The sequence below is a fragment of the Varroa destructor genome, unplaced genomic scaffold (genome assembly GCF_002443255.2).
Source record: "Varroa destructor unplaced genomic scaffold, Vdes_3.0 BEIS01000002.1, whole genome shotgun sequence".
NCBI lineage: Eukaryota > Metazoa > Arthropoda > Arachnida > Mesostigmata > Varroidae > Varroa > Varroa destructor.
In genome coordinates, this window is record NW_019211455.1 from 45,006,607 (window position 1) to 45,018,811 (window position 12,205).

At 44.9% G+C, this 12,205-nt stretch overlaps 1 protein-coding gene across 4 annotated transcripts in view; it reads right to left on the reverse strand.

The window, feature by feature from the left end:
• Window positions 1-12,205, reverse strand: part of PlexA (plexin A) — a 208,683-nt gene that overhangs the window by 11,768 nt on the left and 184,710 nt on the right. For all 4 annotated transcript variants that reach the window (XM_086979996.1, XM_086979995.1, XM_022795233.2 and 1 more), the window contains exon 5: window positions 131-618. In XM_086979996.1, the coding sequence (XP_086836122.1) occupies window positions 131-618 (488 nt within the window). The remainder of the gene's footprint in view (window positions 1-130; window positions 619-12,205) is intronic.

Here is a 12,205-nt window from a genome sequence, read left to right on the forward strand (position 1 = left end):
GATAGAGCATAAATCGTCAGACCAATAATTTCTCTAACTTAGTTTTTAATTGCAGCCATTCTTTTTATATTGTTATACCAACTGTAATCAATAATAAATAATTATAACCAATCCAGTTGTTTCTACATACGATGAATAGGTGCTACAGTCGTAGAACGTGAAGTTGGTAGCGACGAAGTCCGGATTGTTGCGCATTCTTACGGACAGTTTGGCAGTAAAGTGATGTTCGCCCGGGGCGATCGCCGGTAGCGAGTCAGTATGCGGCGTCGCGCACTGGACTCCATTGGCTGTTTTCGTGGCGTTCGTCTCAAGCGTCTTTCCAAATGTGGTAAAAGCGCAGTAGAAGTTTCCTTCAAGATTCGGCAGATTGCCGATAGTTAGCGAGAGGATACGAGCTGTTGTTCGCTGAATTTTTGGGGGGTGCACCTGTGTGATCGTGGTACATTTGCCGCTCTTGTAATTCAGCCAGTAGAGAGGATCTTGGGCGGCCTGCGCACAATCTGAACGCTGACTGCATTTGTTCTCTAAGCTACACCATCCACAGTACGGGTCCTGGGCGCCCAGACAATCCACGCAGGTCTTATATTGAGAACACTCCTGTACATTCACTTTGGTGATCTGCGAATCAAATCGAGAAATAGATATGCAGTCAGCTAGCAAAAAAACAATTTCGGATCAAAAGAAAGCTGTTGAAATGTAACGTTTATGTAGAGGCGGGTGAGTTGGTAAGAAAAAGCTCACGCGTAAATTAGAAACTAGAACTAATTCCTAGGTCATATTAAATGATAAAAACGTTATTATAATCGTATATAGATCTGTGATCAATGTTATGCTATTTATCAGATGTACACACCGAGATTTTACGTATGTCTGACAGTCCAATGGTAAATTTTCGCGCTACTTTAATATATCATGAATTGATAAGTAACTAGTCGAATCTGAGTTAGCGAGCGCCTTTCGTTAGTTAAACGTGACCTCATTCAGCTACTGAATGATATTATGACACATGGGCACTCCAGACCAGCCCGGTGCATATTCTTTTGGCTTCCACTTTGGCATGGTTTTACCCACCTTTGGTTTTTGCTAACTTACGATACTTAATTAATTAAGCCTTGATTAAAAGTTCTCAACCTCATATCATCTCTATTTGACAATTGTAGCGGAAGAAAAAATAAAAACGCCCAATAACCTACAAGCAAATCTGCCCGTACTCACTTCGTTCTCAATCTTCCACTGCCCTAAGTGGATTTAAGCATGTTGCCCTTTAGTACTCCCCTGCGGCAAGCTGAACGAGTTCGAAGCGATCGTAGAGATCAGGCTCAAGACCGAAAATCAAATCTTTCATCACACCAGACTATCACTAGAAGTCGTCCCGTTACTAGGCGACCCAACTTCACTCTCTGAAACACCCCGACCTAGGCAGACTTGCAAGCCAACTACTCAAATGGCTTGGAGGCGGCAATTCTCAGCAGCTAGAGTCTACGATCATTTTATGAGTATCCACCCCCGTTTCATCGTGAAGGTTCAAAAATAAGTAGACTTCCTTTTGTCTGGGAGATCGTTGGCGTTTCAAGCTCGCCTCCGGAAAGGAGACGAAAGGAGGAACATTTTTTCCTTTGTGCATGTACCCCCCCCCCCCCCCTCCAAAAAGCGTTCTCCAAGTTTGTCTAAGTCTTACACTGACACACAAGCATCCAGTCAAATGTAGCGGAAAACTTCGAATGAAAATTTGAGGTTACAGATGGCGATAGCTGCTCTGAAGGCCAAAATCCGAATCAGCGAAATGTCCATTAGTTCCCTCACGGTTCTCTTTTGAGAGCGTACACTTATGGACCAAGTTACCTTTTTATCTCGTGTTTTCTGATACAACCAGCTATACCGTATCTAGAGTCTTCATATCCTTTACTATGGGTTGGGCCAGGCACTAGTGGGCAACAGTATTTATTTCGGAGGCTCCCTACTGAGTTTATCATGTGTGTGTGTGAGCTTCACATGTCAGGAGTTCATGAAGCTTTTGTCCTATAATTCCTGAATAAAATGCTCTGAAATACAGAAATAGTTCGAGCGTTTTCTTTATATATAGGTACATCACATGGGGGCATTCTGTGGGCGGAACTGTGAATTCTTGAAAGAAAAGTCCATTAAACACTCTTGTGACATAGTTAACGAGTAACAACAGATTGGCAGGCAACGATTCGTTAATTAGTGTGCCAGCCTCATGTAGTTGTATTCATGGAGATATTCATTGGACACTAAGGTGCCTGCCAAGCTACACTGCACACATTATTGGTCCTAACTCACTACCGCTAAACATGAAAAAGCTTTCCCTATCGCAGGACTACTATATATGGCGCGTTGCAATTAGACGTGTGTTTTTGAGCAAAGTTAGCGTTGTAGACGCCACATCATGCAAAAACCCTGTAGCTGAATTTTTAATTAGTTTTTTTTAATCAAATATATCATGCAGTCGTAATACGCCGCTATTTGTTACCGGCACGATTCGTGTCGGGCTTGATATCAGTGATTGAACACTCTCCTGTCGCCCCTTTTTGGTTAGCTCAATTGTACAAGATGATATTACGGTAACATTACTTACCGTTAATGAACGAAGAAATCGAATACCTAAGAAAATATATCAAAACAGAAACTTTCTCCAAAAGCTATTCAACTGAACTATTGGCGTTCCGAGTGTAGAAAGAGTACGGTGTTTTATCCCATATAGATTGCAGTATTTTTCAGTCAGTTAGCTTTGCTATAAAAGTATTATCCTGAGCAAGAATAACATATCTCGCTAAGTTATTGGCGTAACATCAGCAACAGCGGCCGAAGTTGTGAGGTCTGTAGGGATTTGATAAGACGGTCCCCTTCGTTGAGACGGGCTAGGTTTACGCAGAGTCGTAGAGTCCTTCGTTGACGTTGAGTTTCTTCGTTCCTAAGTCGCTTTCGCTAATAACGGACGCTTGGCATATCGCAGTCCAAGTGTATAGGAGTTCTGCTGTTGCTCGGATAAAGCACTTTATACCGCTTACCCGTGACTCTTTAAGAGGCATATGCGGCTGATAATGATGTTGTTATACAAGTAGCATCCTGAGTGTATTACGCAAAGCGTACTATTTTGCCTTTAGCATCAGATATGTTTATCCCAGTTCACTTTATAGCCCGATCCACGAAATCAACGTTAGATGTTATTATACACAGCCAAATGTTTTGTGAGCCCGGTAACTCCATAGTCGTATAGTTGTCTTTTTGTCAAATCAAGCTAAATGCCGCAACACCTGACTTAAGTTAGCAAACAATTAACTATATAGCGTAGTCAATTCCGTTACTTCAGAAAACTACCACGATTTTTCTACAACTGTCCTTACGATTTTCGAAGCAAAAGTTTCCAAATTTCATGCAGCCAATCCTACACTATATCTATCGGCCTTACCCTTTTCGTACGTCTACCTGAATCATGCTAGGTTGTTCTTATCTCAGTATTGTAACCAGTTGCCTCCACAACTCTTGCGTATTATCTAGAAGAAAGCTCGCAGACGTTTTCTTCCTCCGTCTTAAACTTCGCCGTGTACATCTGCCTTATTCTTGACACACTTCCCTCCCAAGATAGGACACAGAGCCGTGGAGGTGGAGTGACACACGTACGGTATCGCTACATTTATGTTGCCGAGCGCCTCTTTCCATTTCTCACTTAGCCACTTTCCCTGGAAGATTCCTGACCAAACCAGACGTGTAGCTGGATCTTGCGGCTACGTTCGAGCTTTTCTACTCTTATACCGCTTCGTTTTTCCGCCCTTCGTTTCGTAGTTTTCGGTCTTCGCGTGTTGCCGCGTCACTGTGAGTATCTTTACCCACAGGAGAGCGGGAGACGGGCGGACGTTACCCGACCGCATGAGTGATGATTGTGAGCTTCACTGTGTAGAACTGCGTCGACTAAGACATATCACAGGACCAACCATGGCAAAGCGAGCAAACGATGGCAGTCTTCATTCAACTCGACCATGTTTGAGAAGGTATGGTGAGTGCGATTCGTCATATTCAGAACTACATTACAGCCGAAATCCGCTTTTTTTTTCCTATAAGCATTACCTGCTTGCAACCCCCGCAAACCAGGCAGCGTGGAAATAGTTCACTCACATCTTCTTCTATTTCTGCGCAAAGCACGGTACTTCAACCGACATCAGCCTTCGCGGCGTCGTATCGAGCCCATCGAAGCTATATAACTGTAGGGTGCATGTATCGTGAAAAGTGATACTTTGTTCTCAGAGAACTCATCTCGTAGTCGCCCCGTTTTTTAGCCTCAGTCCTCACCACCTTAGGCCCATGCCTGCTATGTTTGCAAAGGATTCTTGGGTCTCTTGATACGAGCCACCATGAACAGTTGGAAAAGGACGATTCCGTAAGAGTTTTACTGCAGATATTGCCCGCCAGCCAGCCAAACCTCACCAAGTGGGTAAGGAATGCGAGGCCGACGACATAGGAGAACAATCGCAATACTGAACACCTTGACAAGGAGAACCTATCCCGACAAACAGAACATTTGCTTATACGTAACACAAAGCAACTTTTATGTGAAACGATTCAAGAGTGACCTTGCAGAGCAAGAACTAGGAGATCGTTTCGAAAGTTGCGAGTGAATTTTCCCTTACACTTAAACACACAAGTAGTATCGCGTCCAGCATCTGTCCTAACTTGCCCTTCGTTTTACTTGCGCTCTCATGCTTTGAAACCATGAAACACGAACGGCACATGCTCGGCTATCGTGTAAATATCGTAGAAAGAACACTTTCCAGAAGATAGTCGAAGATAGAATCCTTGAACCGTATTAATTTATCCAGTCGTCGTACGCACACACAGCAAAACACAAGGTTTGCACTCGTTGGTGTAACGTTCCCCTTTTACTACTTATGTCAGATACGGCGTTCGGTCTCCGGCTTCTGTCACTCACGACACCGGTGCGATATTACGGCAAAGGGCAAGTGTAAGGATAGAATTGGCTAGAGGTGAAACTTTTGCAAAAGAGAGAGGAACTACCAAAGACGAAACGTACTAGGGACGGCCCGGTGGTGACGGCTATCGGCGTCCAATAGCTATAGGAGATCTGAGACATCGAGGAGTAGGAATAAAGGCAATACACCACATGTCGAGAAAGTAGAGGATGCGCCAGGATCCTTACTCCTGGCGGAGTGACCTAAGTACACTAAGACTTGATTCAGGAGTAGAGAAGGCGCTGAAAATGAGGACTCTTGGGAGAAAGGCTTCGCTGCAGAAGTTGGCGGAAGTGTAACCATCGGCTTGTGCCATTTCCCGTTAGGCGACTTAAACAGCATCAACATCGATTCCGCATGATGTACATAATGCCTAATGTCTGTGCGCCTAGCTGGCCTTTAAAGACCAGCAGACACAGTCTTCCAAGGGTTTCGTAGGAGAAAGAATCTACATTTTCGACTTTTCGCAGAAAGATGGTGAAAACGAAGCGAACAGAGAGAACTTAAGTGCGATCGTAAATAACAGAGATTGCAAAAATGGTGAAAGAGCAGAAGAAGCGCTCGTCTAAAGGTTTCGCTCTTGACTCAATCTGATTTCGCTAGCAAGAAGGAGGCAACCTTATGCTGCGGTCGGCTGCTGAAACAGAACGAATTGACGCATGGAACCGCAAGCCGAAGTGCTACACAGAGTTCAATAGAACGACCAGAAGTATAGGCCAAGTCGAAGAAAAATACCCACAGACATATATTCACACAGAGATGAGAGAGAGCATGAATATGCGTATATTTGTTCCAGGAACCGCTACGGCCTAGACGACTTTAATAGCTGAGGCCTACGTGGATGGTAGCGCTGTCTGTCGAATTCGTTGTTCGTATTCGGAGCTACAATAAGTCAAGCTACCGTACGTTGGTTGTTCATTTTAGTACCGCACACTATATAAGGCAGTATATGGGTGGTGGGAAAACTCATTGTGAAACTTTACCCTTTGACGTACAGGGCTCCGCGAGGCTTCGGTGGTGGAGGAGCGTAGGCCCCGAGTATAACGGAGGTCTCCTAGGAAGGGCAAAAAACTGAAAAAGAAATCCACCGTTTGGCACCAACACGATGCCTTCGTATCTTTCCGTGCCGGCGCGCATCACCGCATATCGAGATGCAGAGGAGCAAATCTCTACGACCCAACGAGGCTAGGCTGACGGTCGCGCGACGCTAGTTGGAGATGCGGGCTTCGATAGTGGCGTCGTCTGAGTTGGTGCACCCGCAGGCAAACGCTTCCGGCACCACGATTCAGTGAGCATTTTCCACATGGCTGAGTATGTTTTGACATGTTTGTATTTCGTTGGCTGCCAGGAAGGCATCTACCAGAAGACGGAAAGCCATGGGGGGCAGCCACAAAGGACGAACAACCCAGCGAGCATAGCCATGTCCATGCGAAAGCAAACTTTAGGAAGAAACAAGTTGATTTAAAGAACACATGCATACAGCGCTTGGTTTGCAGCCACTGTACAGCGTACTAGTTTGATACAAAGTGCAATATCCAAGTTTAATGTTCGCCAGTTTGGTGGTTCCCATTCGGCAGAATATATGTAGTAGGTTTTGGTTTCCCCTGACGACAACGAATTAGCCCCAATCCACTGCGTTACTTCACTTCGATGGCGAACCAAAAACAGTGTGATACAAAAAAACTATATTTAGTTTGTCAGGAATAATTCAGCCGAGGCTTAGTTCTTTTCACATGCCCACACATTTTCGCGTTTTCTATTTTCGGAGCAAAACGGAGCAAACCAGAAGGTCAAGAAATTCAGGGCAAATTGAATCGGGATATTGTATGTGTACGAATGGCCATGTGGAGTGGTCGCGACGGGTGCTGGAATCGTTTGTGCTGGGGGACCGTAAAATGGGGCCGATATCAAATTGCATTGGCATGGCGTGACATCTGATTCCGAAATTGAAAGCTGCCGACGCACGGTCGAGACCCAAGCTGAATCCTTGATTAAATAATCCATTCCATGCAGTCATTGACATGAGGGACCACCCCGTTTCACCGTTCGTCCGAGGGGTCCCGTTTCTCCGTCTAGACACATGTTTAATTATAATGCCCCTATGCTCCCCAGCCTCCAACGTTCCCCATTCCCCTTGAATATTTCGTTGCTTGTGGTACAGTAAGTCCATTGGGGGCCCTTTCTGCAGCCTCCAATCGGGCTCTACGAAGAGACTTACCCTCAAAGAACCCTCCAGCGAGGGAAGAGTTTCAGCGAGGGGGAAAAACCGGTCGAGACGAGGTTCACTTCAGTTTTGCATCGGTGCCCCAACACGTCTGTGCCCAGTACGCATCAGCCGACTTCGTACGCAAGTATCGATTGTGCTATGTTCCGTTCTGCCGATCGAGAGGCCAAGAGCCCGCTCGCGCGTCTGTTGGCCCTTTCTGTTTCCCCCAACTACTGATCGGGAAAGTCTGGAGGCGATTGGAGGTTCGACGCTTGCGGCTCATTCCTTTACATCTGAGATCTTCTCTCGGCTTATCTAACTACGGAGAGCTTACCAAAGCACAAGCGCAATAGCGTGGGAGAAATTCGCCCACCGAAAAAATTCCAGAAAGGAAAATACAAAACACGCTTAGTCAGGTGCCTGTATATAATGTGAATAAGCTGATGTGCGAGTGTTCATAAACGGAGACATTCTTTGCCGAGCACTTGTTTCTTTATGCGTGCATGCTTTTTGCCAGCCTTTTAGGGTGAACTTAGCTATTCTGCTCTATACAATTCTACCAATTTTCCAAGCTAAAGAAACAACATTTTTGAAGACTGGGACGCAAAACTTTCGGTCCAAGAAACAATAATTGCTGTTCGACGTCATGCCATTAATTACAACGCAAACCGATGCTCCCATTTGGGGCTGGCCACTGAAAAGCCAAGGCAGACGCTCTCCCTAATCACGTTCTTTTTCATCCGCCTATGTTTTTCTGCTATTTTCGAATTGCGTAGCATAGAGTTCCTCCTACACCAGCAGACTGCATTGCATCGCAGAGGTCCTCTCCATCTCGTAGAGAAAATCCAACCAAATGGAGAAGCGGCCGGCAAATTGAGTGGAGTCGGCAGTAACAAACATCGAGAATCCAATCATGGCTATAGCCATTGAAAAGAAAATTCATCGTATCCTCAATCCTACTTTCAACTGAAGGCCACCATCTACCCTTGCCGACTACACTTTCAGCACAAGAAACACTATGTGTGTAGCATCTGGAGACCGCGGGAAAAATCATTGCTTCTAAGGCGGTAACCCCGTTGTGAGTGCGGAAAAAATAACCACCGCAGAGAGCCCGAGTTGATTCATTCGCCAATACCGGTGTTCTGCCAACTGCCAAGCTACATCAGCTCGCAGGCAGACTACCTGGTTGGTAGGCGGTATAATTGCCTTTTCCTGGCTCGGCCTGCCCTGCTGTGTCCTATCCTAACTGTACTAACACGCGAGCCGCAAGCTTAGTGTCAGTGAAGTGAGTCAGGATGTACTAATGGCCAGATGCTATTTTTATAAGGGGTGCGCATTGACGTTCGTTCTAGGATGTTTAACGCAAGATTTTTCTTTCAGGAGACATTCAATCTCAACGGATGGCAGAACCGATTATGATAGTTGAAATGAGAAATTTAGTCGCTTCATTTTCTCGGTAGCTATTTCCTCCTTTTCGTTTGTTGCTTATTCTAGTAAAGTGATACCCATGAATAGTTCATGCCACATAAACGGTAGTAAGCTTGACATAGACATATTGTTGGCCATTTATATAACGGCTTTGCTGAACTCCAGTGCCATGAGATGATTTTACCTATACAACAGACTTACTGGTGTCGTAGTGTTGCTATTGTCACGAGCGTGGACGTCTTGTTGACACATTCAATGAAAGCATGTTTGTCTACTATCCTTAGCACTATCTATGAAGAGGCATGTTGAGGACTAGGAATAAGCTGACCCGAGCCAGCCGTCAGATGTAACGACGTTTATCGGTGACGATATTCCTAAGCGCTAAAGTTACGATTTTCGTACTTGGAATGAGCGAGCTAGAAAAGCAAAGAGCGACCAGCCACTTTAGAGGTCAATCCAATTGCTATCGTTCGAGACGTCTCCACCTTGTTATGAGAACAGGTTTCTCTGACAAAAGTTCCTATCGATGGCTGAAGCTCACGCCTTTTATCACCATGCTGAGCAACGGCTGAAACCGATGGCGGTTTGTCGTCGGTAGAAATTATCCAACCCGTTTTACTTTAAGGATGCGTATATATGGCAGCATATAAAGAATGATGGCTCGGCAGACCTGTAGCAGATGCGAGGCGATTTAAAAATCCCGCCAAAGCATCACGAACGTGATTTTTATCGATGTGAATTGGCTCAAGCAATCGCCTCTCTGTAGACAGGGTATAGACATATAAGTACGTGTGGCCTGTTGCTGTATGTTGTAACGTAACGTAGCTTAGCCATTCGTAAATTAGACTGAATAAATAAAATACTGAACTGATTGCAATAGCACCAGCGAGCCATTACGAATATGGCATAAATGTCTATTAGGTAAAAATGAAACAATTCGCTCTAGGTACTATGCGCTATGGCCTTACAGCCAAGGTGTCCCTTAGCGTGCTGGCCAAGAGTTAAACAAGTTGGTATTCGACAGAGACATTTCAACGTTTCATTAATGGTCTAAGGCAGGTGAATTGGTTGCAAGCTTCTCCATCGGTGTATCCTCGCCGAGTTACTCTTTTATGTTATCTGTATGGATGTATTAAGTTTTTAATTTGCTATAATCAACTTAATGTCTCTTTCATTCTATTAATCTATTTCATTGCATTGTCTGTATAGGACGTAATAAAGAATTGAGCCATCATCGGTACCAGTAACCGAGCCGTGATCTATTGTGAACAATACTGTGCTAACATTAGCGTCGTTCAGACCGGTGCGCTAAGAGCGTATCCGACTCCTGCCTTAAGCACTGGCTGATTTATCAACGTCGGCACACCCCACCCCCCAATCACTCCGCTACATGAATAGGAAATCCGAGTGACGTACCAACGCGCCAGCAACAAAAATTGTGCTAGACAACCTCAATTGATCAGAAAATCCGCCTAGGCTTTTCTTGATGCAAGTTTTTCTCTAAAATTTCTACCTGCTGCTTCTACTTTAGCGCAGAGTCACTCCTGATGTCCACACACAATCAGGTACAGTTATATACCTGGTAAAACTTCCGTAGCCGAGTGTTTCACCATTCATTGATGTGCTGTACTTTTAAGTAAAACAGGTTACCCCAACACAAACGTAGAAGCAGCAGGATTGTATTGTACTGGTTTTCCCGCGTAAGCTGCAATTTCGTTCCATGTTTTTGTTGATGAGTGATCACTGAGTTATATCTGATATAGGACGAAGTAACGGTAAAAGTATTGCGTTGAGATTCGTTACCAAGGAATACCCGAAAAGCAAACGTGTCGATATATTTATAAATCTGCAGCGCGGGCCAATACGCAGGAAAATAGAAAGATAACGGGTCACACATTGAATGCAGGAAAAAAGGTTCGCCTTGCTTATGACCGAACCCATATATATCCGGATTGAGTGCGAGGCTCATCTAATCCAACCCACTCAATTTCTTTCTGCGCAATACATCCATGTAATGGTAAAAAGCCCTTCTTATTTTCTCATAATGTACTTCATGCAGCAATTCAGCTTATTGCTGCTACTTCAACACGAGGTCTGCGAGGAAGTCTCTATGCACCTCATACTTGTTAATGACTCGAAAAATATGCGAAGTGTAAGTAGTAGAGTGCTAGAGCGGGTGAGATGGGAAATGTCGAATGAAGAAGTTAGTTGTCCTGCCTCTCTCCCAATTTTTCTGATATTCCAGTTCTGTGCTAGTCTCGAATATTATGCACAAGGTATGTAACTGTCCGAGAAAACTTTGCATGCACCTCCTACTCTGTGCATGACGCAGCCATATCGCACTGCACGCCATACGCCGTTTATGCGAGCGAACCCAGCTATGCTACGCCGAAAATGTGGGGTGGTCCAACAAATTCAGTTGAGATCAACTTATCTTAATAGCATACAAGCAAGAGTGAAAGGAAAGCGAACAATCTAATAAACTTTAAATGAACACCAGGGGACTTGGTTAGGGCATGAAACAAGGGTAAAATGGGGGGAAACTACTACCTATGTTCTGTAGGCTTTCAAGCCCTACTGCGTCCACCAAATTCGGCTGCATCCGGGCTCTCCTACGAAAGTGTCAACCGACCCATGGACTTTCAAGCTCTTCGTAGGACGCCACATTATTGGCGTCATTTTGATCTGTAAATAGAGATTCTGCTCTAATGGCACTGCAAAGTAGCCACACTTATGCTCACGCGATCCACCGTCTTCAAAACATCGTGTGATTATCCAATACTCTAACCAAATGGTGCCATTGTCGACTACGAATTTCTCTTGCTGCCCTCATCTAGACCCATAGCTAGGCTGCGTGGGCAATCCGAAAGGGGTCCGCTAACTCCTAAAGCATCTAAGTGTCACTTGCCTTATGGCATACACATCAATGGTATTTTAAAACCAACACTCCTTCGCTCTTCTTTTGCTTCGTCTACTAGGTCAGTTGCCCCAGCTCCTTCAGTCTTTTTCCCTCTTTTGCTTTATCCTCTAATAGATTCTTTTACCTCAACCCCCAACAAGCAGTTACTTCCCCATTTATTCGTACCAGCTCGTTTTGACATGTGTATGTCTGATAATGCCGCATGGATGCTCACTACAACTACTAGTAGCATCCGCTTTTTCCTCGCTGGCCCCACTGAATAAACGAAGTACAATGCTAAAAGGTTAGATAAATAGCGCTACGAATGTTGTCTTTTTTTCGTTACCTGTCGGCAGGAAGCAATGTGCGTGTGGTACCATCGGGTAGCTGCTATAGAAGTGGGAAAGCATGGCAGGCGCCAACCTATTTTTCTCTGCCTACACCATCCTTTACTTTGCCCCTGGCCCCGTTTTCCCTCGGCCACGCCCAAATCCCTTGCTTGAACGCCGATAACTGCTCTTTCAGAACCAAACAGATCCATTGTTCTTCTCGCGCCAGTGAGATGCGCAAACTACTGAGGGAGACTTGGCAGGCTAAATAGTAATAGACGCTGAAGAGGGAGAGGAGATGCAATGAAACGTAAAATTTCTTCGTCCTTTAACTTTTTCCCATTCTCGCTTTTTTCTC